General features: G+C 42.1%; 1 protein-coding gene and 1 non-coding gene across 3 annotated transcripts; both read left to right on the plus strand.

The window, feature by feature from the left end:
* The first annotated feature begins 92 nt into the window (after nt 1-92).
* On the plus strand, nt 93-27,438 carry SNX5 (sorting nexin 5). Of its 2 annotated transcripts, XM_033185530.1 has the most exons (14): nt 93-239; nt 482-564; nt 11,834-11,938; nt 13,747-13,857; nt 15,092-15,213; nt 16,729-16,852; nt 17,875-17,970; nt 19,053-19,158; nt 19,246-19,321; nt 20,353-20,392; nt 20,480-20,566; nt 21,770-21,929; nt 25,841-25,926; nt 26,631-27,438. In XM_033185530.1, exons 2-14 carry the CDS (start codon nt 514-516, stop codon nt 26,679-26,681), a joined length of 1,215 nt encoding a protein of 404 aa, XP_033041421.1. In that variant the 5' UTR covers nt 93-239; nt 482-513; the 3' UTR covers nt 26,682-27,438. The 2 variants fall into 2 exon arrangements, with proteins under 2 accessions (XP_033041421.1, XP_033041422.1); XM_033185531.1 differs by lacking the exon at nt 13,747-13,857 and having other exon boundaries at nt 98-239.
* Nucleotides 6,054-6,290, plus strand: LOC117069153. Its single transcript, XR_004431403.1, has one exon. It is a non-coding gene; the product is annotated as a small nucleolar RNA SNORD17 (small nucleolar RNA).
* Nucleotides 27,439-27,764: the final 326 nt, after the last annotated feature.

Genomic DNA, 27,764 nt, shown 5'->3' on the forward strand with positions numbered 1-27,764 from the left:
CTCCCAGCTGAAGGGTCGGCGTCGTCGAAGCGCAGGAGCCTCTAAATCGCGCCCTTCTGCTCTCACGAGATCTGGTGACGTCAGCGCTCGCCGCCATCTTGGACTCGGGCTGAGTAATAAATTCCCCCGGCACCGAAACACGGTCTTTCTCTAGACGCGTCTTAGGGGGAGAGCGTCCGTGGCTTTGCGTCCGCGTCGCGGCCCTGCGGTCGGCGGCCTCCTCGTGGAGCGTAGCAAGGGTAGGCCCTGCGTGGCGTCTTTCCCCGGCTCCAAGATGGACGGCAGCGGGGACTGGGAGGCCGCTCTGGGGGAGCACGTGGCGCCCTGCTCGCCTGCTCCCGGGGCAGCTGGGATGGTGGCGGAGTCCGGAGGCCTCCTGCTGCCGTCGGGCAGGGAGGCCGGCGGAGGCGGGGCCGTGGCCGCCCCCGAGAGGCTCCCAGGCGGCGGCGGCGGCGGCCCAGCCTCTTCTTTCCTCGCACAGCCAGGCGGCCCTTGCTCGAGTCCCGCGTCGCCATGGCCGCGGTTCCCGAGTTGCTGCAGCAGCAGGAGGAGGACCGCAGCAAGGTGAGGTCCTCCCCACCTCAGGCTCCTGGGCGGGCGGCCCTGCGACCTCCTGGGTCGCTATATTCTTTCCCTTGAGCGTCCGTAGGCCCTGGCTGCTCGTGGCCATCCCTAGCGCGGGAAGCACCCGTGAGGCCCGGGCAGCCCCTGTTCCTCGTCTTCTCTGAAGGCTGCCCTAGGGAATCGCTGTGGATCCCCCGGATTCTCAGGATAGAACCGGAGACGCGGGACCTTAGCCCTGGCTCAGGCGCCCGTGCCGAGTGGACTTGAAGAGAGGATCTCTGGAGACCCCGGAATGTTCATTTTAAAACTTCCCTTGGCTTCGTGGTGACCTGTAGGTGAACGTGAAATTGACTTAACATGCTACAGACCAGTTTGGTTTGTTGCCCCCAAAATGCCCCCCCTTTCCTCCCCCCGCTTTTTTTTTGCGGGGGGGGGGCAAACAACTTGGGAAATTCCATCAGGTGTCCGAACATGCTTCCTACAACTTCAGAAACGCAGAGTGCGTTGTTGTGGGGAGTTGTGTAATTTTTAGTAGGTGCTCAAATACTTGCTGAACTTTGTGTCTATTTTTAAGTCTTGTCCATTAATATAAACTCTCCCTAGGTCACGTGTATCTTGAGGTCTAAAAGATTATTAATACAATAAATTGAGATTGCCATAGCCAATTAAAGATTCAGAGATGAGCCTCCACTGTTTCATTGGTTCTTCAAATTTGCCTCGTTAGCTTTGCGATGCATGGTTTGTGAGCAACCTTTCGTGCAGAATCGTCGACAGAAGTTTTTCTGACCGATGAAAAATAACCTCTAAAAATACAAGGCTCTCTAAAGTGTAACTTGAAGCCGTCTTAACTTACACATCTCTTGAGAAATTAAAGGCACCTCCTTAGAGAAACGTGTTCATCTAGTAAGTAGATACCATAGTTTAGAAGCGGCTGGATTGTTCCAACAAGGGTATCATTGTTGCGTTAATTAATGAAATAGAGCTTAGTATACAGGAGGTTGTTGTTTAGAGTGTTTTCTTTGAAAGTTCTTTTTTACTGAAACAAGGTGGAAACTTGAGACCACGATTCTTTGTAAAACATTATAAAGGTACTTTTCTCCATAAAGGGTAGATACTGGATGGGGGTTTTGGTAGCATTTTGTTTTTTTTCTTTCTTTCTGGTACATTCTTTTAGCTGTCTTGATTCAGAGTCAGCTAGGTAAAAGGACTCAATTGCTTCACCCCTGATAGTACAGTATATTGCAGCTGGTTTTTTAATGACTTTTCCACCACCCTGATCCTCCATCAAAATTGGAAAATAGTTATGAAGGCCATTTCCTGCCTGTTTTAGAGGCTACGGCAACTGTCGGTATCTGTAGTGAAGAGGGTTATATGGCATTATTTTCCTTTTTACATTACAGGAATAAAGAGACAATAAAACTAAATAATTACCTACCCTGACGTGTGGCTTTATTTTTGTTTTCTGATCTCTGCTGATGCTGATACCCTGCAGTGGTCAAGCCTAGATGGTATTACGGTGTTACGGTTAACTGAAAGGGAGTTTGGGGGAAGTATGAAATAATGGGAAACCAAGTCCTGGGCAACTTCTTGCCATGATACAATTTCAGTAATCAACTGAAATGTTTTGTGTGTTACTTAAAATGTTTAAAAATGCCCGCCTGATAATTTACTTTGGTTTGGAATTCCCCTGAGGATGGAGTTAAGACCAACTAAGGTAGGGGGACATACTTGATTCTTCAGGATTTTGAATTCTAGCCCAATACTCATTTTGACTAATTCAGCAAAACTGAAAGGGAATATTGTGTCAAGTCGTATCTGGTAGCCAGACACTGGCATTTTGTTACATTCTTTAGCTGAGGGTGTTTGGTTTGCCTTCTTCCTCAGAAACAGTTCAGAGGAAGAGATGCATGGTTGATTTGGTTCCTAACTGGACCTCTACTAATGAGAGAAAGATTGTTTTTTGATTTTTTCCCCCCCTTTTGAGACGGAGTCTCTCTCTGGCTCAATGGCGCGATCTCAGCTCACTGCAACCTCTGCTTTCTGGGTTCAAGCGATTCTGCTGCCTCAGCCTCTCAAGTAGCTGGGATTACAGTTCGCGCACCACCATGCCTGGCTAATTTTTGTATTTTTGTGGAGACCGGATTTCACCGTGTTGACCAGGCTGGTATTTGAACTCAACCTTCCCAGCCTAGTGCTCTTTTTGACTAGGGGGTTCTCCTTCCTTGACAATAACAACTTGGCCTTAACTTACTTACTGGTTGGTTACAGGGACTTTGGTGAGTATCTGTCCTCTTAGCTAGTCAGGAGTGTTTGTAGACTAAGTACTGCTGCTCTGGTTTCATGTTTAACTGGTATGGAAACTGCTCTAGGGGTATTTTTGTTCTCCGTTAGCTAGGGTGGAGTGCAGTTCATTAGTATAGGAACAATCCTGAACTTTGACCAATACCATAGCAAGTCCAAACTTACCAAATTTTGTGAACTGAAGCTTTATGCTACCCTTGCAACTGTTTTCTAAGTTGAGGAAGTATGACATATCAAGCTGCCCACGCCTTAGTTCAAGTTCAGTAACTTGTACTCGGTGTCTTAAGATCCCCATTTGTGAATACTCTAAAAGGTCGTTATCTGCTCACATTATTTCGGCCATAGGTAGAAGTGACGAAAAGGCTTTTTTCGAAACAGGGTCTGGCTCTGTCACCCAGGCGGGAATGCAGTGGCACGATCATAGCTCCCTGCAGCCTCGACCTGGGGAGCTCAGGTGATCGCCCCCACCTCAGCCTCCTGAGTAGCTGGGGCTACAGGCATGCACCACCATGCCTGCCTAGTTTTAGTGGGGTTTTTTTGGTAGAGACGGGGTTTCACCATCCAGTTCAACATGCTGGGATTACAGGCATGAGCCATTGTGCCTGGCCAAGGCTTTAAGTTTCCAGAATTGTTTCTGAGCTGTAAACTCGCATTCGTTGAGACCTAGTAATCATCTGAACTAGAGGTTTAGTTTAAAATTCAGTTTCTCAGTCTGGGGAGCAGTGTTGACATTTTGGCCTGATCACTTTTGTTGAGGAGTGCCCTCTGTTGTAGGATGTTAAGCAACGTTCTTGGCCACTGCCAGGACTCCTCCGCTCCCATGGTAATAGTAAGAAGTCAAAATTGCCTGCTTGAGAATCACTGGTTTAAACGGACTTCCTTCTAAAATGATGTGATATGGGTGGGGTCAGGTTGTGTTACAGAAGCTGGTCTTTGTGTGCTTGTTGCGAATTTTTCAGGTTTTCTATTAATCTTGCCTAAGGAAGTAACATGCCATGTAAAAGTTAGCCTTGTTGGATATCTTTGTGAGAATTAAGCTTTTCCACTAATATTGAGGAACCGTATCAAAGGGTGGTGAAAGATGGTTTTCTTCAGCAGGTTCTGGGTACTTAAGGGTTACAAAGGGAGGGCTTCATGAAGGTTTGTGAGTGCAGGCTTTGAACACTGGAAACCTACCTGAGTTTCTTGTGCTGCAGAGGGGAACTTGGTTTAAAATCCTGCTGTTTTCAACATTTTGCAGTCTTTATTATCAGGGTCTTGTTGCTTGAGCAAATTAGGTGAGAAGGGTTCTATAGGTTAGTACCCTGAATGTCTCAAATAGCCTGTGGTCAAACAAGTGTGGAGTGAAGTTAAATAGTATTTAAGGAAACAGGCTAATTTTAATGATCCCAATAGTGAGAAAACTATTTCAGAGCTTTGTAAGTTCTGTCTTGTCTTACTGAAATCGTGAAGGAAGATGGCCATAGGATAGCTCTCATCTCACATGAATGTGGTAAATTTGATTTTTTGAAGTATAAATCAAGTTTCTCTGCATGATCTAACTTTCCAAAAAGTGGCTTCTTCACCCTTAATACCTGTTTTCTGATTGGCCATTGAGGTACTCTGACAAGGTCTAAAAGAGATTCACACCTTAGCATGCTGCCTAAAGGCAAACCATAGTACCTAAGGAGTGTGTGAATTGCACGTTTGCGGGGGCAGCCAAGACTTCAATTTAGAAATGGAGGTCCTTGGCTTGACTCTTCCCCTTTTTACATTTTGGCATAACTTTTTTAGGCACTCCTATATGGTCTGGAGAGAAAAGTATCATTTTCTGCCTGAAAAGCTCAGTTTCTGAAGGGCACACTCCTCAGCATTCCAGTCATGGTAAATGGTGAGGAAGACAAATCTAGATGGCTCCCCTTGCAGGGTTTTCACTTTTTCTTTCAAGAGCACTGCAAAGCCAGGACATTGTGCTGTTAGGTACTTGGTAGCTGGCGGGTGATAAAATGTTGGACTTCTTCCCCCACCCTTCCTACAGGTTTCATGAATTTTATTTTGAATTCTTGTTTTTATTTTGTTTAGAATTCTTTTTTTCAAGACAGTCTTGCTGTGTTGTCCAAGCTGGTATCGAACTCCTGGGCTCAGGCCAGACTCCCGCACTCAGTCTCCTGAATGGGCCCCTGGCTTGAGTATTGGAATATTTACATCTGAATGCTTTGGGAAATTTGCTGTACCTCAAACTCAGAGTGAAAGAAATGTCCAACCAAAAAGCAGGCAGCTTGCTCTCCATGCTGCCATTTATGTCTCAAACTGAGATGACCAAGTTTAAGTTCAAACTGGCGGCTCTACCACTGTTGCTGAAACGTCTTTCTTGGTAAAGGTAAATTCTGAAACCTATTTCCTGTTCATCTTGGTTTGATCATGAAGTGAGACCCATCGAAAGCAGTGAACGTCCTTCAACACCCTCATCCACATGAGTAATACGGACCATCTTAGCTTTGTCGAAGAGGGCTTGTTCCAGCCTTGGTGACAGAGTGAGACCCTGCTACAAAAAGAAGGGGGCTTGCTGACTTGATATGCCAGCGAACTTTTGGGAGGGAGCCTTGATGGGATTCGGTAGTAGGGAAGGCCTTTAGCTCTGAATAAAGGAAATTGGCATTTCTGTATTTTACTTTTTGAGACAGGGTCTCAGGGTCTCAGCCTGCTCCCAGGCTGGAGTTCAGTGCTCTGATCATATAGTTCACTGCAGACTCAAAATCCTGAGCTCAAGTGATCTTCCCACCTCAACCTCCCAGAGTGTTGGGAGTACAGGCATAGGCCACCGAGCCTAGCTGATTTTTTTTTTTTAAGGCCTTGCTTTGTTGTCCAGGCTTGTCTGAAAGTCCTGGCCGCAGGCAATCCTCCTGCCTCAGCCTCCCAAAGTGCTGGGATTGCAGACAAGAACCTCTCTGCCTGGCTGGGTTTCTGTTATTCATTTGTTGGACCTGCTTTCTTGGTAGCAGTGGTGTATTGATTCCCATTAGGATTTCTCTGCCAGGAGATCCTTACAGATCATGTAGTTCAATCCTTTTGCTTTGTGAATTCATTTGAAAGTATTATAATTTCGGTACGTAGTAATTAATGGATTTCTTGGCATGCATTACATATTTAAGGCAGTAATTTAACTCTGGTTCCACGTTGATTCCATTAGTGCATGGGCTTGCAGCCTTGTGAAATGATGATTCAGTTTATCCATTCGCTGAGTGCGCTGCACTGACCTCCTTGCAAGCCTCAGTTCCTGTTCTAGGAACTTGAGGCTATGTAGTCTGCAAATGCCCTGCAGTCTGCAGTGTTCTACTGTGAACTGCTTGTGTGTTGGCAGGCTACCGGTAAGAATGGTTGGTGTCAGCAGGGATGGGGCCCTCTGGGACCCATCTCACAAAGATGAGTGGTGAAAATCTGATCACTTGCTGCAGCCCTTCAGTTTTTTATTAAGCTGATGCCTGAGTAGCTTTAATAGCTTAATTAGCTATGTTAGTAGACTGAGATCTTCTGTTAGAAGTCCTTAGTTCTGTTTTCCTTGGGGACTAAGAAATTATATTGCAGGCCTGAATTACAGGAAAGTGAGAACCAATGGCTAGGGAATGAGAACCAATACCTGTAAAAGCAGAGTTGGGCCGGGTGCGGTGGCTCACACCTGTAATCCCAGCACTTTGGGAGGCTGAGGCGGGCAGATCACGAGGTCAGGAGTTAGAGATTAGCCTAACCAACATGGTAGAACCCCTTCTCTACTAAAAATACAAAAATTAGCCGAGTGTGGTGGTGTGCACCTGTAATCCCAGCTACTCAGGAGGCTGAGGCAGGAGTGTCTAGGATACTTGAACCCAGGAGGCGGAGATTGCGGTGAGCTGAGATTGTGCCACTGCCCTCCAGCCTGGGCGACAGAGTGAGGCTCCGTCTCAAAAAAAAAAAAAGAAAAAAAAAAAGAGTTAATGTATTGCTTATAGTTAGTTTAACCAGTTGTTTTTCACACACCAGTGCCATAATCTACAGCTGAGATTGAACACAGTTAAGTAGGTATTAGTTATCTTCAGGATGGAAGAGAACAGTTAACAATTCAGAGCACCGTTGGGAACATTGTTTCCTGAGAGTTCAAACAGTAACAAAGTAACATGTTTCCTAAATATGTATCGTGTGAATCTTTAATGTTTGTGGACGGTAATACAAATCTAGAGTGTGACAGAACATCTTAGAATTTTATGTCCTCACTTACGAATATTGGACTAGGCAAGGTGTGGATACCTTTCCAGCTGAAAATCTGATCAAGGAGGCAGGCTTCTTGGCTCCATGCTAAGAATCATGGATGATTTGTCATATTGGCCCTCTTTCTGGCAAAATCTTAGTTTCTTAGGCAGTGGAATGAAGCATAACAAAACAAAATCCCTGGAGGCTAGGAACAGTTTGAAAGAAGACACTGTAGCATGTGCTGCTTAAGTACGTATCTCCTGCTTTTGGAATGGAAACTAGGAAGTAATTTAAATAGATACATGTGTTTTTTATCCTATCTGTAGTAATTTATGTGGGATATTCAAATAGGAAAATATGGGCTAGCACTGCATATTGTATACATGTCTTACATTGTATGCAAACAAATGACTATTAGATTCAGATGACTAATTAGATGTAAATGATGTTCAGCTAGCCCCAATCTTAACAGATCAGAGATTGTGGAGTTTAACTTCTTTGGACTGTGTCATTTTCATTTTGATGCTGTGTCTGCAGTCACCATAACCACTTAGAAAAATCTGTATTTTTTTCTGTTCTCCTTGTGGGTTCTGAGTTTTAGAATCTGGCCTTTTGTGGTCAGTCATCCAGGTGCCCTTTGCCCTCTGTAAGCCATTAAACCTTTTGAAGAGGCAGCTTTGCTGGTATTATTGTCTTGTGCCACAGTGAGTCGTAAGTGAAATTTGGGCCCAAAGTGAGTTTATGAAGATTGTTGGGCAGGAGCTCAAGAGCTGCGGGGTTGTCCTGTAGCCAGTGTCTGATGTGCCCCAGCTGGGAAGCTGATGAATAGGTAAGGAAATGCACAGGGATTCCGTAACTGCTTTTCTCCTTTTAGAGAAGTGCTTTGGCTCTCTTACCCAAAAGCATTGCGATTTCTTAAAACAGTTGAAAATGTGCTTTCCAAATGAAGCTGTGCTTGTTGACCTCTTGTTTATCATGAAGGCTGATTATAATCTGTATTGTAAGGATTGACCTGGTAGGGAAGTACATCATGAACTGAAACATTACCTAAAACTTAGAATACTTGAGCCAGTAGTTTCAAGAGAAATCTACAAAAGTCAGGTTTTTAAACATTTTTTAAAAGTTCTGAAATAGAGATGAGGTCTCACCATATTGCTCAGGCTGGGTTGTTGGGATTTTTGTTTGTTTTTTGTTTTGTTTTGTTTGGAGACTTTTGTTTGGAGGCTCTGTTGCCCAGGCTGAAGTGCAGTGGTGCGATCTCGGCTCACTGCAACCTCCGCCTACCGGGTTCAAGCAGTTCTCCTGCCTCAGCCTTCTGAGTAGCTGGGATTACAGGCATGTGCTACCATGCCAGACTAATTTTTTTTTTTTTTTTAAGACGGAGTTTCACTCTCATCGCCAAGGCCGGAGTGCAGTGGCGTGATCTCGGCTCACTGCAACCTCTGCCTCCTGGGTTCAAGCGATTCTCCTGCCTCAGATGTTACAATGCTTACAGTGGCAGTTTGCAACAGTTAACAAAGCAGGCTTCAGAACCAAGTTCCCACCTTGGGCATGCCAGACCTTTACCATGCAAAGTTGGCCCTGTTGGCCAACACTGAGTCTCTGCTTTAGGCCACACCTGAGTAGCTGGGATTGCATGTGTGCGCCACCATGCCCAGCTAATTGTTGTATTTTTGGTAGAGATGGAGTTTCACCATGTTGGCCAATATGTTCTCCATCTCCTGACCTTGTGATCCACCTGCCTCCGTCTCCCAAAGTGCTGGGATTACAGGCGTAAACCACCGTGCCTGGCCAATTTTTGTGTTTTTAGTAGAGACGGGGTTTCACCATGTTGGTCAGGCTGGTCTCGATACACTGACCTCAGGTGATCTGCCTACCTTGGCCTCCCAAAGTGCTGGGATTATAGGCGTGAGCCACCACACCCAGCCAGAAGTCAGTTTTAAAACTTAAATTATTTGAGAGTAGGTATATTTTCAGTTTGATTCTTACAAGTGACCTAAGGGATCTGGAAAAGAGGTAAAACTTTGCATGGTAAAGGTCTGGCATGCCCAAGGCGGGACTTGGTTCTGAAGCCTGCTTCCTCAACTGTTGTAAACTGCCACTGTAAGCATTGTAACATCTATGGCCTAAGGCAGAGACTGCAGTGTTGGCCAGCAGGGCTAAGGAGTACTCTGAGCCCTTGAAGCTAAGGGGGATGGAGGCAGAGGCAAGTGAGAGAGGAAGAGTGGAGCCTGGTCATTATTTAGCAAGTTCTGTAGCACTGTGGAGTGGGTTTGTTGTCTAAGCAGAAGGAGGAATGCTGAACTTTTAGTTATGCTTGATGCTTCCCGAGCGAGGGTACAAATGCTGACTTAGAAGCTCTAGTTATTTCACTACTTTCTGCCCATGTTTGTCTCATCTGGAGGGTTATATGCTGTAGTATGAGGAAGTTCGTTTAACTTGTGCCTGGGGAACATTGAGTTGGTGATGGCCTGGATGCTGAGGGATTTTGCCAGTATTCTCTTTTAGACAGTTCTTTAAGGTCCAAATACAGAATTGCAGTATTTGCTTATTTGGTGGTTAGGACTATCATGTCAAGTGATTGGATTTTTGCTTGAATCCCTTCCTAGGGTGAAATGTCTGGGCAGAAATGGCTGCTAGTGAAGCTCGGATGTTTGATATGCTGTGGTTGCAGTCACTCATACCTAGTAGTTTTCTTCTTTTTGTCCTCATCACATTCTGAAACAAAAAATGTTTCTATACTAACCAGGAAGGAAGACAGGTATAGTCAGGGGTATTACCTCTACATGGGAAAAGGGACAAAAACAGAAGATAATTATTCAGAGGAACGAAAAGCAGCTAAAGCAGCTGGTAGCATCCATTGTAGCTTTAACTGTGGTGCTTGAATGAGCTGCATTTACTTGATTACACCCCCCTTGGGTCCTCCTATTTGAATTCCAAGGGTATCCCATGTGGAGTTCACAGGCTCAGTGAGTTTGCTGGGCTTGTGAGCAAAAATGGAACTGTCAGCATATTCATTTGAGCGGTGCTAGAAGTCAGGGTTTGTGACTTCTTTAGGAAATGGAATCTTAGGAAATGTGGCAGTTTTAGAGCTCTGGGAAACGCACCTTAGACCTGTCCTGTGAGATGCCCTGTGTCTCCTCCAGAGACCATGGCTGCTACTTACGCCTGGCTCTGTGGATTCCTGTTCTTGGGCCTGCCTGACCTTGACAGATAAGCCTAAGATCAGTAGAGTCGTCGGTATTCCTCTGCACATCTCAGTTAATGGGCTGAGGTATTGTTTTTAAAGGCCGTATTTGCCCAGTGTTAACTCAGCAGAAGGAAGGAAACTCTTATCAGAAAATATGCCAGAGCTGGAGTCACAGTTATGATCAAATGAAGTCTCTGACCTTGAAGCTTTATCTTTGTTTGCAGAGATCTCACAAATGGACATGTGAAAATTAAGCCAGACAAGCAGATATTTCATAGGAATTATCAATAATTGATTTGGAAGAAAAAGTACTTAGGTTGAGATGTGAGGACTCAAAAGTGTCTGTTTTGATGTTACTAATAGTTGATGTTAAAAATCAACTTCTGGTGACTACTTGAGCTTAATTTCTTGGAGGAAAGCCATTGTGATATCTCCCTCTGGCTTTCAGAATTATAAATATACAGTGCTTAAGGAAAAGGGAAGTACTTGAAACTTTTAAGTAATCCATGTGCTTTTAGTGAATATATTTAGTCTTTTTGTAGCTGATTGACTAGATTTTCAAGTTTTAGAGATTAAGTACATAATTTTTAGTCTTGAACTTTTTAGTTTGAAGAAAGGGACCCAAAGGGAAATTTGGAGTGAAATACCTCATCTTCTTAATTCTAATCTTCAGTTGGCATTTCCTGCTTTGGGTAATCCAGTGTTAATGACAACTTGAGCACTTTTTACAGCAAAAGGAATGGGGCAATGAGAGGCTTACTCTGAGTTCCTCGTGCCTTGTGTGTCAAGCTTTCAGATTGGCCACCACCTTGTCTGCTTTAATTTACCTTTGTTTAAGTTACTTTTCCCTAATAGCCCAGTTCTTATCAGTGCTGCCACTATTCTGTCTTTTTTTTTTTTTTTTTGACTGGCAGAAATGGAGTTACGTAGTTTTTTCCTCTGAATTTCCAGCTCACAAAATTAGTTGAGTATTCAGAGTGGTGCTCACACTTGTTGCTCATGTGTAACCACAGTGGGATTGTACTAATTAAGTAAGGCCTTGGTTGGTTTTTCTAATTCACCCCTCCTGTCTAGATTTCTTGGCTATTTGAAACAGTCCCAGGTTTACTCGGAACTCTCCACCCAGGATCCTACTCCTCATGACTGTTCTCTGTGCCATCTCCCTAGGTTTTCCTGTCAGATGTTTGTGTGGCCTGGTTAATGCCTCTTGAATGTTCATTGTACTTTGGCATTTATGTAAGAATTCAAGATTTTGTTCTGTTTAGTACAGGCCTTAGTGTACAGTCAGGTATTTGGCCAAATGTATTTCTCATGTAGGCATAAAAATATGTACTGTACATGACATTATTGTAGCAGTTGTTTTGTTTACATTACAGGAATACTTTGGATATACCAATGCATTTGAAGAAGGGGTTTCCCCTCAGTTTCGAATAAACTTAGAAATGTCCCTCAAATGTCTCAGTTGACATTTCTAAATGATCTACGTATAAACTGCTTTTTAGTAACTACTCATTTTTGGAGTAATTTTTTAGGGCCAAATGAGTTTGAAACTAATATGCAAAAAATGTATTTCAGCTGAGATCTGTATCTGTGGACCTGAATGTTGATCCCTCACTTCAGATTGACATACCTGATGCACTCAGTGAGAGAGATAAAGTCAAATTTACAGTGCACACAAAGGTAAGTAACATACAGTGGTAATACATATAGTGTTGGGTTGCAGCCTTGTTATTCACAGTGGATATGAGAAGAGATTCCCTGAGCTTGAAACAGTTGCTATTCATAGGGTAGCACTACTAAGTGAGAACTTCCCTAATCTCACAGTAAGCATCAGGTGAGTGCCATTTTGGCAGCAGCATTCTGCTCTGGCAGAGCCCTGGGCTGTGGGTTCTTTTTTTTTTTTTTTTTTTGACAGTCTCACTGTGTTGCCCAGGCTAGAATGAAGTGGCGCCATCTTGACTCACTGTAACCCCCCCACTTCCCAGGTTCAAGCAATTCTCGTGCCTCAGCCACCAGAGTAGCTGGGATTACAGGCCTGAGCCACCACACCCAGCTGATTTTTATATTTTTAGTAGAGATGGAGTTTCACTGTGTTAGCCAAACTGGTCTCAAACTCCTGACCTCGGGTAATGCACGTGCCTCAGCTTCCCAAAGTGCTGGGATTGAAGGCTTGAGCCAGAGCCATCACATCCTGGGGCCCCACCTTCGTTTTTTTTTTTTTTTTTTTTTTTGAGGTGGAGTCTTGCTGTGTCGCCCAGGCTGGAGTGCAGTGGCCGGATCTCAGCTCACTGCAAGCTCCGCCTCCCGGGTTCTCGCCATTCTCCTGCCTCAGCCTCCCGAGTAGCTGGGACTACAGGCGCCCGCCACCTCGCCTGGCTAGTTTTTTGTATTTTTTAGTAGAGACGGGGTTTCACCGTGTTAGCCAGGATGGTCTCCATCTCCTGACCTCGTGATCCGCCCGTCTCGGCCTCCCAAAGTGCTGGGATTACAGGCTTGAGCCACCGCGCCCAGCCCTTCGTTTTTAATTTGCATCCAAGGGAAGTTTCTCTCTGTAGCTTGCTGTTTTTTCAGCATTTACTAAATTGGGAAGGACCTTTCCCATGTGGTTTTTTCTTAATGCTTGGGCGGCTTGAATAGCACACTTCAGTTATTCCGAAGGCAGTGTAAAAAGACTGGTGACATAATTCTCTGCCTGAGCTTACCAGATCAAAGGAGGTAAAATCAGCATTCACTGGAGTGAAAAGGAAGGAAGCCAGGGACAATTTTTAGAACCATAGTAAGTTACAGCTAAGAGGTTTTTTTAAAATTTATTTTTCTTTTTTGTTATAAGTTGGGGGTTTGTGGTAAATTCAGACTTAAAAAAGTAGAATTTGGGGCTGGGTTGGGTGGCTCACACCTGTAATCCTAGCGCTTCGGGAGGCCAAGACAGGCAGATCTCTTGAGCCTGGGCAACATGGCAAAAACCTATCTCTTCCAAAAATACAAAAATTAGCTGGATGTGGTAGCGCACACCTGTAGTTCCAGCTACTCAGGAGGCTGAGGTGGGAGGATGGCTTGAAACCCTGGAAGGCAGAGGTTGCAGTGAGCCAAGAAGCCAAGATCATTTCACTGCACTCCAGCCTGGGTGACAGCCAGACCCTGTTCCAAAAATGTATATATACAAAAAAAAGCACACAGAAACAAAAAAATAGAATTAGGGTTGTGGCTTACTTGTTGGAACTGAACTTCTACCAGTAGATTATCTGATTGGATATTCATTACAAGCTTCAGAAAGGTGGAGTTTGGGGAGAAATCCTTAAGAGTTCCTTAGAGTTCAGGTTGAATCTTAGCTAGGACTTCTATGATCGGAGATCATATATTACTGCTTGGTTCTTTACTGGATCATATTATAATGTATTATGCAGAATTTTCCCACCATGTAGCCTAGGAAACCCAAATCACTTACCTAAAAGTCGTGGTTACTAGTTAATTTCTTTCTTTCTTTACAGACCACATTGCCCACGTTTCAGAGCCCAGAGTTTTCTGTCACAAGGCAACATGAAGACTTTGTGTGGCTACATGACACTCTTATTGAAACAACAGACTATGCTGGGCTTATTGTGAGTCTTTTAGAAAATCAAATAAGCTAGTTCTTTCTGCCTTGCTATGCATTTAGTTTAAGAGACTTATATCCACTTTTTGTAATGGATTGTGAAAAGTTAGATTTCATCTACCTATGGGAGTATTTGCTAACTGTCAAGTGAAAAATATGTGAAGGAAATAGTGTTGGAGCTTTGAGGTGGTGCATCCAGGCTTACATTATTTACATTGTAAAGGGGTGTGAACAGTGTAATGACTTTAGTCTTACCTACCTTTAGGTTTGGTTTTTCTCTGGTATGTTTTTTTCCAGTGTCAGTAGAATTGATTTCTAGGAAACATTAGTATTGGTAATAGTTTGTGATAAGATTTCTCAGAAGTTGCTGAAGGAGGCCATACCTGTAATCCTAGCACTTTGGGAGGCTGAGGTGGGTGGGTCACCTGAGCTCAGGATTTTAAGACGTGCCTGGGCAACATATTGAGACTCTGTCTATACTAAAAGTACAAAAAATTTGCTAGGTGTGGTGACACATACCTGTTGTCCCAGCTACTAGGGAGGCTGAGGCATGAGAATCACTTGAACTTGGGAGGCAGAGGTGTTGCAGTGAGCCGAGGCCATGCCACGTCACGACAGAGTGGGACTCTTGTCTCCCAGAAACAAAAGAAGTGCTCAAGGAGGCAGTTTTCACCCTTGATTGTTAATTCTTGGCTGCAGGAACAGAATTAAACTGATTTTAAAGGAGATTTCCATGCATTTTGTCCTGCCAGGCAGACTGAAGAATCTGTCCAAATGATGATTTCTTAATAAACAAAATTAGTACTAAAGCTTATATTTAGATATATTCTGTTCATCCAAAATTAGAGTCCTTGATTATCCTTTGGGATTAGGAAAAAAATTCCTTTGGAATACTGGAGACTGTATAATCTTGATGGCTAATTGTTGGTGTTTGGCATTCGTTGTACTAGTTTTAGGCCAACATTGAAGCAGTATAGACACTGTTGTGCTCTGAACATTGTCTGTAATGGATAAACTGAACAAATGATTGCCATCAAAGTGAATACGCAACTCAGGAAGACACCTCATTTTAAGTGGCCAGAAGAAATAAGGAAGGTTAAGAAAAAACAGGAGTTGACTTTTAATAGCCCCACAGGAGTGCAGTGGTTGTCTCCTGTGGACCAGCAAGAGTAGAATGAGGCACCAACTAGAAAACATAGCTGCTGGGACGAGAGGCTCATGAGTTCCTGCCTCTGCTGCAGATTCCACCTGCTCCTACGAAACCCGACTTTGATGGTCCTCGAGAGAAGATGCAGAAACTGGGAGAAGGTGAAGGGTCTATGACCAAAGAAGAATTTGCCAAGATGAAACAAGAACTGGAAGCGTAAGTGGATTTTCCTGGTGGGCTCTGTCTTTTGAGAAGTAGAAAAGTGGTGCTGTATGCAAAAATAAGTAGAAGAACCTGACTTAATTTTGTTTTAAGTGCAGCTGTTAATTAGGTCCCTGGCGTCATTTTCTAAAGCTAGTAATACATCTTGCATAGTGTGGGGCATGGTCTTTGTACTTCACACATTGATTCATTGGAGGCCATTGACCCTAATACCTGATAGACTAGTTGTTTTTTCCCATATGTAGAGCATACTTATTTGGTAGGGATGCTGGTCTGGCACAGTGAAGAAATAAACTTTTGTGCCTTTATAAATTGCTCATAATGTACAAAACTTTTCTTTCAGAAGGTTGATTACCAGACGTTTAGAAGAAATTAGATTGTAATGAATGCTGTTACATGAAAAAAAAAATTTTTTTTTTTTTTGAGACAGGTTCTTGTTCTCTTGGCCAGGGTGGAGTGCAATGGTGCTATCTCACTGCAACCTCCACCTCACAGGCTTCAGCGATCCTCCCACATCAGTCCCCTGAGTAACTGGGACCATGGTTACTGGGACTACTGGCACACGCCACCACACTCAGCTAACTTTAAAAATTTTTTTAGAGATGGGGTTTTGTCATGTTGCCCAGGCTGGTCTCAAACTCCTGCGCTCAAGTGATCCGCTCGCCTTTGCCTCGCATAGTGCTGAGATTATAGGGAGCCATCCCCGGGCCAGACCGAATAATGAGTGCTGTTACAGAGCAGCATTCTCAGTAATCATCACATTGATTTGAAAGAGGAAGTCCAGGTCTATAGGCAGCAAGTATATTTTAATCTGGTTGTCATTTATTTTTTTCAAACAAAAATAGATTTTTGGAAAGTTTCTTGTGAATCCGTCCTTGACTTCCTCATCTTAGCTGAAAAGTACTCATTCCTCCGCTCTTCCACCATCAGCTCCGCGTCCCCAAGTCCCTGTGTCATCTAGGGCAGCACTCAAACCTCCAGGCACTGAAAGCATTTAGCACACACTTGAATGGCTTTGGGACCAGCTCTGGGGAATGAGGCACTGAACACAACAGACCCAAGTTTCTACCATTAGAAATTTTAAGGTGACACTTAATGTCTAGGTTGAGATAAAGCTGCTTTGTAATTTTTGTTAACTTTTAGCTTCATTAGACTCATGCGTGTACTCAGACTGCAGAGTTACAGGGTTTTCATTGCTTTAAAGAAACAAATGTTCTGTGGCTGCTGACTAACAGTAATTGCATGTAGATTTGGGAGCTCATGGACTTGATCCATCAAATCCAATGACAACATTGCTGTCCTCCATAGGCTTATTCCACAGATTCAAAAATGGCAATTGCCTTACTATCTAACCAGGTTCAGCATAACCAGGTTATACTGAAACACTGTCTGGTCCAGTTGCAGTGTTTTTTGTGGTGGCATGAGCAGAGCCATAGAATTAACCAGGAGTGGTATTGGTCAGGTAGTTGAGCTGTGTCAACTGAATGCTGTGTGCGCATCTCTTTTCAGTGAGTATCTCGCGGTTTTTAAGAAGACTGTCTCCTCCCATGAGGTCTTTCTTCAGCGGCTTTCTTCTCACGCTGTTCTCAGTAAAGATCGCAACTTTCATGTTTTCCTGGAATATGATCAGGATGTAAGGCATTTTTATTCCGTTTTGACAATCGACTTCAAATGTTTATACTTTCAAAATGTTCTTGATAGTTTCTAAAAAATTGACTGCTTTAGAGTTTTGAATTTCTTACACAATGGAAACCTTTTTAGATGCTGCTTTTCCTTCATTGTGTAAGTCATTTTTTGTAAAACCCTGCTTAAAGAAAATTTTGACTACTTTCGCCTTGCAAAACCTAGTTTTCTTTTTAAGAAATTAACAGTCCCAAACATTCCTTAGTTTCTTAACAATCCCAAAGTTAACTAAGTTCATTTTAAGGGAATTAAAATTTGTGTAATTTATTTTCTTTTTTTTTTTTTTTTTTTTTTTTTTTTTTTTTGAGGCGGAGTCTCGCTCTGTCGCCCGGACTGGAGTGCAGTGGCCAGATCTCAGCTCACTGCAAGCTCCGCCTCCTGGTTTCCGCCATTCTCCTGCCTCAGCCTCCCAAGTAGCTGGGACTACAGGCGCCCGCCACCTCGCCCGGCTAGTTTTTGTATTTTTAGTAGAGACGGGGTTTTCACCGTATTAGCCAGGATGGTCTCGATCTCCTGACCTCGTGATCTGCCCGTCTCGGCCTCCCAAAGTGCTGGGATTACAGGCTTGAGCCACCGCGCCCGGCCCTGTGTAATTTATTTTCTTCCCAGCTACCCTTTTTGTTGAATTATGACTTTTATGCTATTTTTCTTTTTATCATGTTTTGGTTTTTGCTACTTAATATGTATAGAAGAGAATAGTAATTTTCCCAAGGATTTCAGAGCCAGTAAGACTTGGCTTCTAGTCAGTCTTTCAAAATCTCTTAAGCCTTTTAGAATGAGATGGCCTACCTATGTTTAGGTTTAGCCATTATGTGTTTTTAAAGCTTGGAGGTTAAGGCAGAATTAAAGATACTTTGTGCATTTGCCTGTAGTAATAAAGAGGATTACTTAAAATGTTATTCAGAACTTCTTTAAGAGAACCTAGAAAAATACATACCATATAAACTGTTCTTTGAAATTTTCTTCCTTTAGCTAAGTGTTAGGCGGAAAAATACTAAAGAGATGTTTGGTGGCTTCTTCAAAAGTGTGGTGAAAAGTGCTGATGAAGTCCTTTTTACTGGAGTTAAGGTTAGTGATGTTTGGCTGTTGGAGAAAATTTTTGACTTCATTGGGAGTAGGTGACCTTTTATTTCTTTGAAAGAGATACTTGTGAAGCAAATGGTTAACTTTTAAGAAATGTAAGTTTTCTTCAGATTTTGGTAATTTTCATCTACTTATTCAGTTTTCACTTATTTCCCAAAGCACCTTGTTCTCTCCAAGAAGCAACTTGAACCTTTCCACACTTGGCTTCATTTTCTCTTTTTCTGTAAGGAGGGAGATTACTCAGTAATTTCTAAAATAATATACAAGATCAGTATCCAGTTTGGTCACCAACTACAGGTGATGGAGAAACACTTGACATGTAACCTAGCTGGCACAACTAAGGAACCAAACTTTAGATTTTATTTACATATTGTATTTGAAGGCGTTAGCACAAAGATAAGAATACAAAAATTTCTGAACATTTCCATTACCCTTATAGGTGTGATTTAATTTCTTCTCGGGCCTTCTCATTCCTTTGTAACGGAGTAACCCTTACAGTTACTATCTGGTATCTGCCTCTGCTATTCCAGGTAGCCCAGAATACAGGTGCTCAGTGGAGAGGGCATCATCAGAAATGAGGAAACTCAGACTTAGTCCAGTTTAAGGTATATGGGACAGTCCTCTATCCATGCATTATGGGATATTTGGCATTGGCATCCTTGGCCAGTGCCTGCCAGATGACCTGGATTTCCTCCCAGTCTGAAACCAATGGAGAAAAAAAACCCTCATTCACACACAGATAGGTATGCAAGGCTAAGTGGCCGTGTTCCACCTGGTAGAACCATTGTACTAGTGTGAAATAGCTGGGTCTTAGGATGCCAGTTTTACTGGTGATTGTTAAGTGATTCTTCTGTAGACATTTTCTGCCAGCCCTTGATTTTTGCCAGCCTTGGTTAAGAAATAGTATCATAAATTTGTAATTCCCTGATCTGTAGAGGTTAAACTTTAGTCGTGTTTATTTGCTATGTTCTAAGCAATATATTTTTATATTGATAAATATAAAAGGCTGCAGGGATAGTATACTTTCAAATTCATGAAATGTCTGGTTCTTTTTTTCTTCCTTCTAGGAGGTAGATGACTTCTTTGAGCAAGAGAAGAACTTCCTTATTAACTATTACAATAGAATCAAAGATTCTTGTGTGAAAGCTGACAAAATGACCAGATCTCATAAAAGTAAATATCATTTACCACCAGTCACTTACAGCTTTGCTGATGAGCCTGGCTGTGTTTGGATAAAAAGACTTGTCCTTATTTCTGCAGATGTTGCTGATGACTATATCCACACTGCAGCCTGCTTACATAGCCTGGCTTTAGAAGAGCCCACAGTCATCAAAAAGTAAGTTTTTTTGGAAAAGCATTTCCCCTAACCCAATTGACGAGTGCTGAGTGGTAAAATAAAAGGCATAAATGAGTAATGACTATATGGTCCTGCTCTGGAGTTAAAAGCTCAGTAAGACAAGTCTCCAGGACTCATCTTACATGTTCTCTGGACATAAGACACTTATAAGACAATTGTAGGGGACTTGGGCTCTTCTATGTGTGAACAAATACAGTAAATGTTGTCAAAGCAATAGTTTTTGTCACACTTAAAAAGCCTGTTTTCTTGAGTTTTGGCATTTGTGAGAGTTTATCTTGAATCATCCCCGGGCAATTGGAGCTTGCCATTTTGCTTGGTAATGCCCTAGACCTTCTTTTTTTATGGCCTGTGATGCAGCCCCAGGAGATCCTGAGAACATGTGCCTCTGCCCTGGACTTTGAAGAGATTTGGTTATGGGGGTCATGAGAATAATTTAATGACCCCAGTCTGACACACAGCTGTTTTGATGTATAGTTTTCTGAAATTATCTTCATTCATTGAATTAAAGACCCTTCCATTTTCACTCTGCACTTACATATATATGTGTTTTAGTTTCTCCATCCTGAGCATTTCTGGTGTAAGATAATATTTTACTTAACATCCAGACTTGGCAAAACAGGTGATATTACTTCTCACTTGAAATTGAAAGACTAATGGCAGAACCATGACGAATTAAATAGCATATTTACTGCTTTGGGATGCCCATAGCAGAGCTCATTAGAACCCGACCTTGGTTTAACACAGCATTGGCTTTTAATAAGAATATTTGGGCACATGGCAGGATGACCAAAGGGTCACCAAGAGGCTGAGTGTGTTGTTGTACATGTGTGTAGTTTTGTGACCATCTTCTCTACTATTTGGGGTCAGTTGAAATGAGAACACTTTCAAATTAACGCTAAAGCGCCACAGGCTCGGACTGCTGAGTTGACCCATTCCTGTCTTGCACGCTGGTAAGATCATGTTTATAGATGATTTAAGACCTTACACCAAAATTACATGTACGTTTTCAGGTACCTGTTGAAGGTTGCTGAGCTATTTGAAAAGCTTAGGGTAAGGATTTTTGTGTTGGTCTTGATAATACATATTTTATGATCTGTAGCTTTCTGCCTTGATGGTGACCTTTCCTTTTCTATATAGAAAGTAGAGGGTCGAGTTTCATCAGATGAAGATTTGAAGCTAACAGAGCTCCTCCGATACTACATGCTCAACATCGAAGCTGCTAAGGTAGGAAGAGAGTTGAGCTCAGCTTCTCAGAGCAATGCAGGACCAGAAGTCTGTTAAAAAGGTTTCTTTATACAAAGGGGCAGAATGAGAATTTATCAGACTTGTTTTTATAAATGACATGCCTTTCTGGCCTTGTATCCATAAAGCTTGTCTATCTGACAGTGCTGTGGGGGTTGTGTGGAGTAGACAGGTAATAGTTTGGGGGATGATAGGTCGTTGATGTGGGACATAACATGCAGAGAGGATTTGGGAGTTTTTATTGAATTGCAAGTATCCCTGCAGCCTTTGAGCCGTAAGGCTTTATATACATATATGGACAAAATGGTAAGTAGAATAACCTTTGGGAATGAAACATGCATTGTCTGCATTGTCCTGAACAAATATGTTTTAATTTTATGTGAAATGTATTAAATCAGGCAAAATAAAAGTAGATAGGATTCTATGCCCTCTGAGGCTGAAATGTCATCAGAAAGTAAGAGTAAAAATTTATTTTTTCCCCCATCATGTAATTTTATTTTAGTTAATTTGCCCTTTGGCCTGTTTTCTGAATCTTGGAGTTTTTAAAAACATACTTTTTTAGTAGCTTATTTTCTTCTTTCATGGAATTTGAGCTCACTTAAGATTATTAGAGTATATACAAAAATAGGCCTAGTAGTTTCACCCATCAGTTATTTCACCTAGTTTTAAATGTGTAATCTATACATCATAATTGCAGATTTCAGATACTGAAGTAATTTCTACTTCGTTGTAAGATTGCAAAGAACCTTTATATCTGACTAAGTGGATCTCCAAGGTAGATTACCAGAAGCAGGATTTGCAGGGTAGGGTTAACTTCATTGCCCAGTTTTATTTTAGCAGCTCTCACAACTTCACTTACCCAGCAGTGGCTGTATATGTGTTCTGATACACAATATTTAATTTTTGAAGTTAACTTTGTTTACTGAATTAACTGAAAAAAATAGTTCTGTTTTCACTCTTGAGTAATCACTTAATTCATATAAGGGATTCTTAAAAAAAGCTCTCAACAAAGCTATCAGCGTTGCTTATCGCTGCTGAAGCTGGAGATTTAAAAATACTCTGGGAGAGGGAAGGTGTAGAGGTAGATTATTGCCACCTAACATCTCAGGTGGTACAATGGCACTTGGGCTGTTTTTTAGACTGGTTTAGATATTTAGTATGTATACCTGTTAATTTTTTTCCCAGGATCTCTTATACAGACGCACCAAAGCCCTCATTGACTATGAAAACTCAAACAAAGCTCTGGATAAAGCCCGGTTAAAGAGCAAAGACGTCAAGTTGGCTGAGGCACACCAGCAGGAGTGCTGCCAGAAATTTGAACAACTTTCCGAATCTGCAAAAGAAGGTTGAGCAGAGACATTCTTCTTTCTGTACTCTAGTTTGAAAATAATTTCAAACTTAGAAAAGTTGCACAAATAGTGCAAAAAACGCCCATCTATCCTTCACCCAGTGTCAGCACTTCACCCCATCTGCCTTATCACCTGCACATGCACAGTCACCCTCATGGCTTTGTGTACTTACAAATGTTACACACCTGATTTTTCTGTACCAGTGGAGATTAAGTTGCATACATTATGCTCCTTTTAGCCCTAAAAACGTTGTTTATGTCCTAAGACTGAAGACATTCTCTTCTATGGTTACAGTACGGTTATTTGCTGTGATAAGTTTAACTTTGGGACTACAATCTGCTGTCTATTCATGAGGTCTTGATGTCCTCTACAAGATCCAGTCTAGGATTGCATCTGGTTATCTTAGCTATTAGTCTCCTTTACTCTGGAATAGTTCTTAGTTTTTGATGATATCAGTCTTTTTAGAGAATCTCTTTACAATTCCTGTATTTCTGACTCTTGGTTGGTGTCCTCATGTTTTAGATCTGGTTATGGGTTCCTGGCAGAATAGAAGTAATATGCCCTTCTTGGGGTGTCACTTCTGATTGAACATTGTGTCTCTCCTTCCTTTGTGGTGGTAATTTTGATTACTCAGATAGTATCCAAATCCAATTTCTCCACTGTGTAGTTACGATTTTAACCCCCATCAATCTGTGGTGAGGCAATTTAAGACCACGCAAATACCTTGGTCTTCATCAAACTTCCTCCCTAGATTTAGTATGTATTAATGATTCTTGGCTAAAGCAGCTGTTACTCTGATGGTTGGAGAAAGACGATTTCCCTCATCTCCAGCTCTAACTTTCCTACCCAAGTTGGCACTTGTCATCCTACTACAAAAAGCCTTCCCTTTTCTCAGAGATTTCCTTTATCTTCTTTATTAGAGTCATGAATTCCCAGTTTTTAAAATGGTTTAGGATTCATTATTACCAAGTTATTTTTGATACTTGTCCAGACTTTGCCAATAGGATCACCTTTAAGCTGGCATGTGGTTGTAACACCCTAACCCCTCTTTTAGAGCAATAGGCTATGCTAATCTTACTCTACTCCAGCCTTGAAACTGGCCATTTCTTCAGGGAGCCAAGGTTCTTTTTCTTTGAGAACAGTTACCGGCATCTGAGTATGCTCATTGTTTTGGGGTATCTCTGCTTCTGTGCCCTTCAGTGGACTGAGCTAGGAAATGTATGTGTGTGCACACACGCATGCCGTTGCACACACATGCAGGTTTCAGGGATCACAAGTCCGGTCCATGTCCACGTCCACTGGATTCTTTCTTGCCTTATCCATTTCAGTCCTCAGAGCAGAGGACTTTTACCATTTCCATTGAACATGATTGTAATATGTAGTCCTTGCCTAAGAGGATTGTGTGGATCTTCTCTGGGGTTCTCAGGAGCCATGGAACATGCCAGAGCACATGTTGGAATGGATTACCCAGAATGTGAGTAGTTGTAGTCGGGCACTATTGGACTCAACCCCCACCCCCTGAATTCATGTTTCCATGAAAAATTTAGATCTTAACTTAGCTTTCTCCTAACTTTGTTTCCCAGTGGTTGGGTAATCTAGACGTAGGGAAATGATCTGTTCATCAACATGCCTGAAGCTACCTGGGGGAAACCTAGTTCTAATCATTTGTCTTTTTGTCTATTCAGGGTTATAATACAATACCTTAACTGTAAGCCACAGAGCTTCCTGGCAAATGTCACGTAGATAGGCTCTGAGGCTGTCCTGGTTTCTTCTAAAGTAACCTTCATGCTACTCTGTTCCTGAAACAATTACAGCTTTTTTTTTTTAACTGAAATTTTCAAGGAAACATACACACTTCAAAACTACTGAGTTGAAATCTTATAGGCCAGTTTCGTGGCTCTGGCAATTTTAGAGGAGATTAAAGAAATATCACAAAACTTTAAAAAATGATGCCAATTTAGGACTACCTTTACTGCCTCAAGTTTTCACCCACATTGATTATATCCTATATTCAGAATGCAAAATAGGTACATAGAATGCTGAGATTGGTGGGTCTTAACCTGTGTTTGCCTTTGATACACGTGCTTTCTGAGACTTGTAGCTGAGCTGACTAGAGTTGAGTCAGTGGGTAAGGGCTGGTTTCACAGCAGTTGAGTAGTTAGCGTATGGAGCCCTGGTACTACGTGTAGGTCCAGAGGAAGGCAGGGAGCTTATTTTCACCCAGGATATCCAAGGGACTGATAAACATCACCTTGTAGTGCAAGGACTATAGACTTAACATGTCACTATGAAATTTGTGACTTTTTAACTTGGATGTGGCTGCCTGTATTGCAGTTCTTTTGTACAACACTAGAGACAGGAGGAGGGTGAGTCTGCTCTCAACACTTGAGCACCAGCAGAAGGTTGAGTGATGGTCAAAGTTTTACGCAAGTAAAACTGCAAGACAGAACTTAATGTCACAAAGTTAATGAAGGTAGTAGGGCGAGACATGCATATTCTTGGTTCCAATTTCCAATAGGTCATTAATGCTGAATTCTGATGGCAATAGGAGTAAATGAAAAGGAAGCCTGCCCTAAAGATCATCAAGTAAACCTGTCTTGAATACGAGTAGCAGTTTTCACTGTTTTGGATTTTAAAATGTTTTAAGTTTTATTTTTAATCGACAAGTCATTGTATTGCATTTATGGAATGCATGGTGATCCTTTGATACAGGTATACAGTGTGAAATTATTAGATCAAGCTAATTGACATCTCATTTTTTCAGTGGTAATACATTTGAAATTTACTGTTTCAATATACATTATTGACTCTAGTCACCCTGTTGTGCAATATATCTCAAAATCTATTCCTTGAGTGTATTCGCTGCAGCCTTCTACCCGTTCTCTTGCTCCCACCTTCCCCAGCACCCCACCCTCATCCTCTGATAACCTCATTCTATTCTCTACTTCTAGGGGGTTCAACTTAAGATTTTACTGATAAGTGAGATCATGTAATGTTTGTCTTTCTGTGCCTGACTTATTTTATTTGGCATAATGTCCTCTAAGATCCATCCATATTGTCCCATATGACAGAATTTTGTTCTTTTTAAAGGCTAAATAGTGTTATGTGTCTTTACTACATTGTCTTCATCCGCTGATGGACACTTCTCAATTGATTTTGTATTTTGGCTATTGTAAATAATGCTGCAGTGAACATGGAAGTACAGATACCCCATTGAGATACTGATTTCAATTCCTTTTGTTACATTCCCAGAAATGGGTTTGCTGGATCATATGGTAATTCTATTTTTAGTTTTTTGAGGAACCTCTATACCATTTTCCATGGTGGCTGTACTAATTTACATCCCCAGCAACAGTGTAGAAGAGTTCCCCTTTCTCTGCATTGTTGCCAACACTGATCTTTCATCTATTTGAGAAAATTCATTCTAGCAGGTGTGAGGTAATCTCATTGTGGTTTTAATTTGCATTTCCCTAATGGTTAGTGATGCTGAACATTGTTTGCACAAACCTGGTGTGTCTTCTTTTGAGAAGCGTTTTCACAAGCTATTGGTGAAGTATGTGGCTCACCAGCACCCATACTCCAGCCCTGTTCCCAGTCACTGGTACCTAGAGGGTGAGAGTGAGGCTGCTCATCACATGTTCTCCAAGTCTCCAGCTGCTGCCCTCCCACTCACCGTGCTTGGTGATGCGGTGATGTTTTCCACTTAAAGACAGTGATAGCTGTATCACCACCGTTAATAGAAGATGTCTAGTGTTTCCTGGTCACAGAGATAATACAAATGTGAGGAAATAATGCTGGTGCACGAAAGCTTTGGAGACCGTTTGTAAGAATGCCATTTGGTAGTTAAAGTGAACATGAAAATTGTTTAGTTTTTCTTGGGTTTCATAAGCATTGTTTCTTCCTGTAGAACTGATAAATTTCAAACGGAAGAGAGTGGCAGCATTTAGAAAGAATCTAATTGAAATGTCTGAACTGGAAATAAAACATGCCAGGGTAAGTGTTTTCTTACAAATGAAGCCAACATCTTTTATGGTTTTTTTCCAAGTTATTTCCTAATTTACTAACCCATTGTCATCAGGCAATTGGGGTGGCCTTGTGATATTAATCCTCTATAGTACTTAGTTGATGGGAGCCACTCATTGTTTATTTGTAGTCTTGTTTATAATGTCACCCATGACTAATTTTTAGCAACTTTTTTTTTTTTTCTCTTAATAGAGATGGGGTTTCACCATTTTGGCCAGGCTGGACTTCTGACCTCAGACGATCCACCTGCCTTGGCCTCCCAAAGTGCTGAGATTACAGGTGTGAGCTACGGCTACCAACCCTAATTTCTAGCAACTTTTATTCAATCTTTCCAAGGCCCTCACCTTCGTAGAACAACACACTGATAGTGTCTAAGAAGTTACAGTAAATAGGATCACATTTAGGAGCAAGCAGGTGAGGGCAGAGGTGCATGCTGGGTGAACATCAGCTCTTTGGCTGGTAGCCTTACCCACTGAGGGAGAGGAGCTCTCCCACATGAAATTGGGATGAGTGGTACGTTGCAGTTCACCTGGGATTTCATGAAGAGAAGGGCCAGCTTGCTCTGGCTGACTTTAAATCTCCTGTGAAAAGCTATGTTGGTGGACTTGAGTCATTACAGGTATATGGCAAGTTTTAATAATTCATTGGTCTGCTTTGACTTTTTTCCCCCACAGAACAATGTCTCCCTTTTGCAGAGCTGTATTGACTTGTTCAAGAATAACTGATACGCCTTCACTCAGAAGAAAAGAAATGAATGTGAAAGAAAGCCAAGCATCACTTGCACTTAAATCATTACCACGGAAGATTTATTAGCTTCAACTTTAAAATTATGTGAATAAATATTTTGATTTCTACAAATCTTAACATTTAACCATGTTGGTTTAAAAACATTATCGCTTGCTACTTGGACAAACTAATTTTTCCTCGTGCATTTAATACCTCTGGGCAGAATCTAAATAATGGGTTCTCCTGCAGTTCGTCTTTAGTTACTAAGAAAGGGTGTAGGAGACATTTGCCTTCAGGAAACAAGTAGAAGCAATCGCCTGGCCCATGTCCCTACAAACCCATGATTGTCAGGGAGGTACCAGTTGCAGCAGGTGATTCAGCTGCTCGAGGCAGGTAACAGACCTTCCATTCCTCGCTGAAGGTGGGGTTTGTGTTTTGTTTTGCCCCGTTACTCCACTGGTAGTCATCTGGTATTGACTACAGCAAGAAATATAACAACAGCAAGAAAATCTCATTTATCTTTATATACTCTTTGCACCTCCTTTTTTAAGTTGAGATACAAATATTTGAGGGGAGAGAAATATCTATGGGTATATATGGAAACATACTGTGGTCTACTTGATAAGATGGCCAGATCTACATTAGGAAGAGTATGAACTCCCTCCCTAGTGGCCATTGCGGGGTGAGGGGGGTGTGGTGTATGTCTTTGGGCATTTGTTTTTTATAAAGCATATAATAAAATAATCGTGCTACTAACATACAGCCTGTTTTTGTGGAAACCAAAGCCGGGGTGTGTCCTGGGAATGCAGGTGGTGCTAGGCTTTGGCTGTGGTTACAAGGCTTTCAGGGTCTGCCCAGAGTCGTGGGGGGGAGGATGTGGGGTGGTGTCAGGGGAAATTTGTCCTAGTCTTAACATTTTTAAATACTCCAGGCCTTTTTTAGATGGTCTCTAAATCTGGGTTTGTCTGTCTGCTCCTGACCTGATGGAGGTTTGCATTTTGACCAGGGGCTTTACTATAGGGCAGTCGTCCCCAACCTCAGGTCCATGGCTTATTAGGAAGAGGTGAGCTAGCACTGCTGCC

Source organism: Trachypithecus francoisi, unplaced genomic scaffold, assembly GCF_009764315.1.
Source record: "Trachypithecus francoisi isolate TF-2019V2 unplaced genomic scaffold, Tfra_2.0 Lachesis_group21, whole genome shotgun sequence".
Lineage (NCBI taxonomy): Eukaryota > Metazoa > Chordata > Mammalia > Primates > Cercopithecidae > Trachypithecus > Trachypithecus francoisi.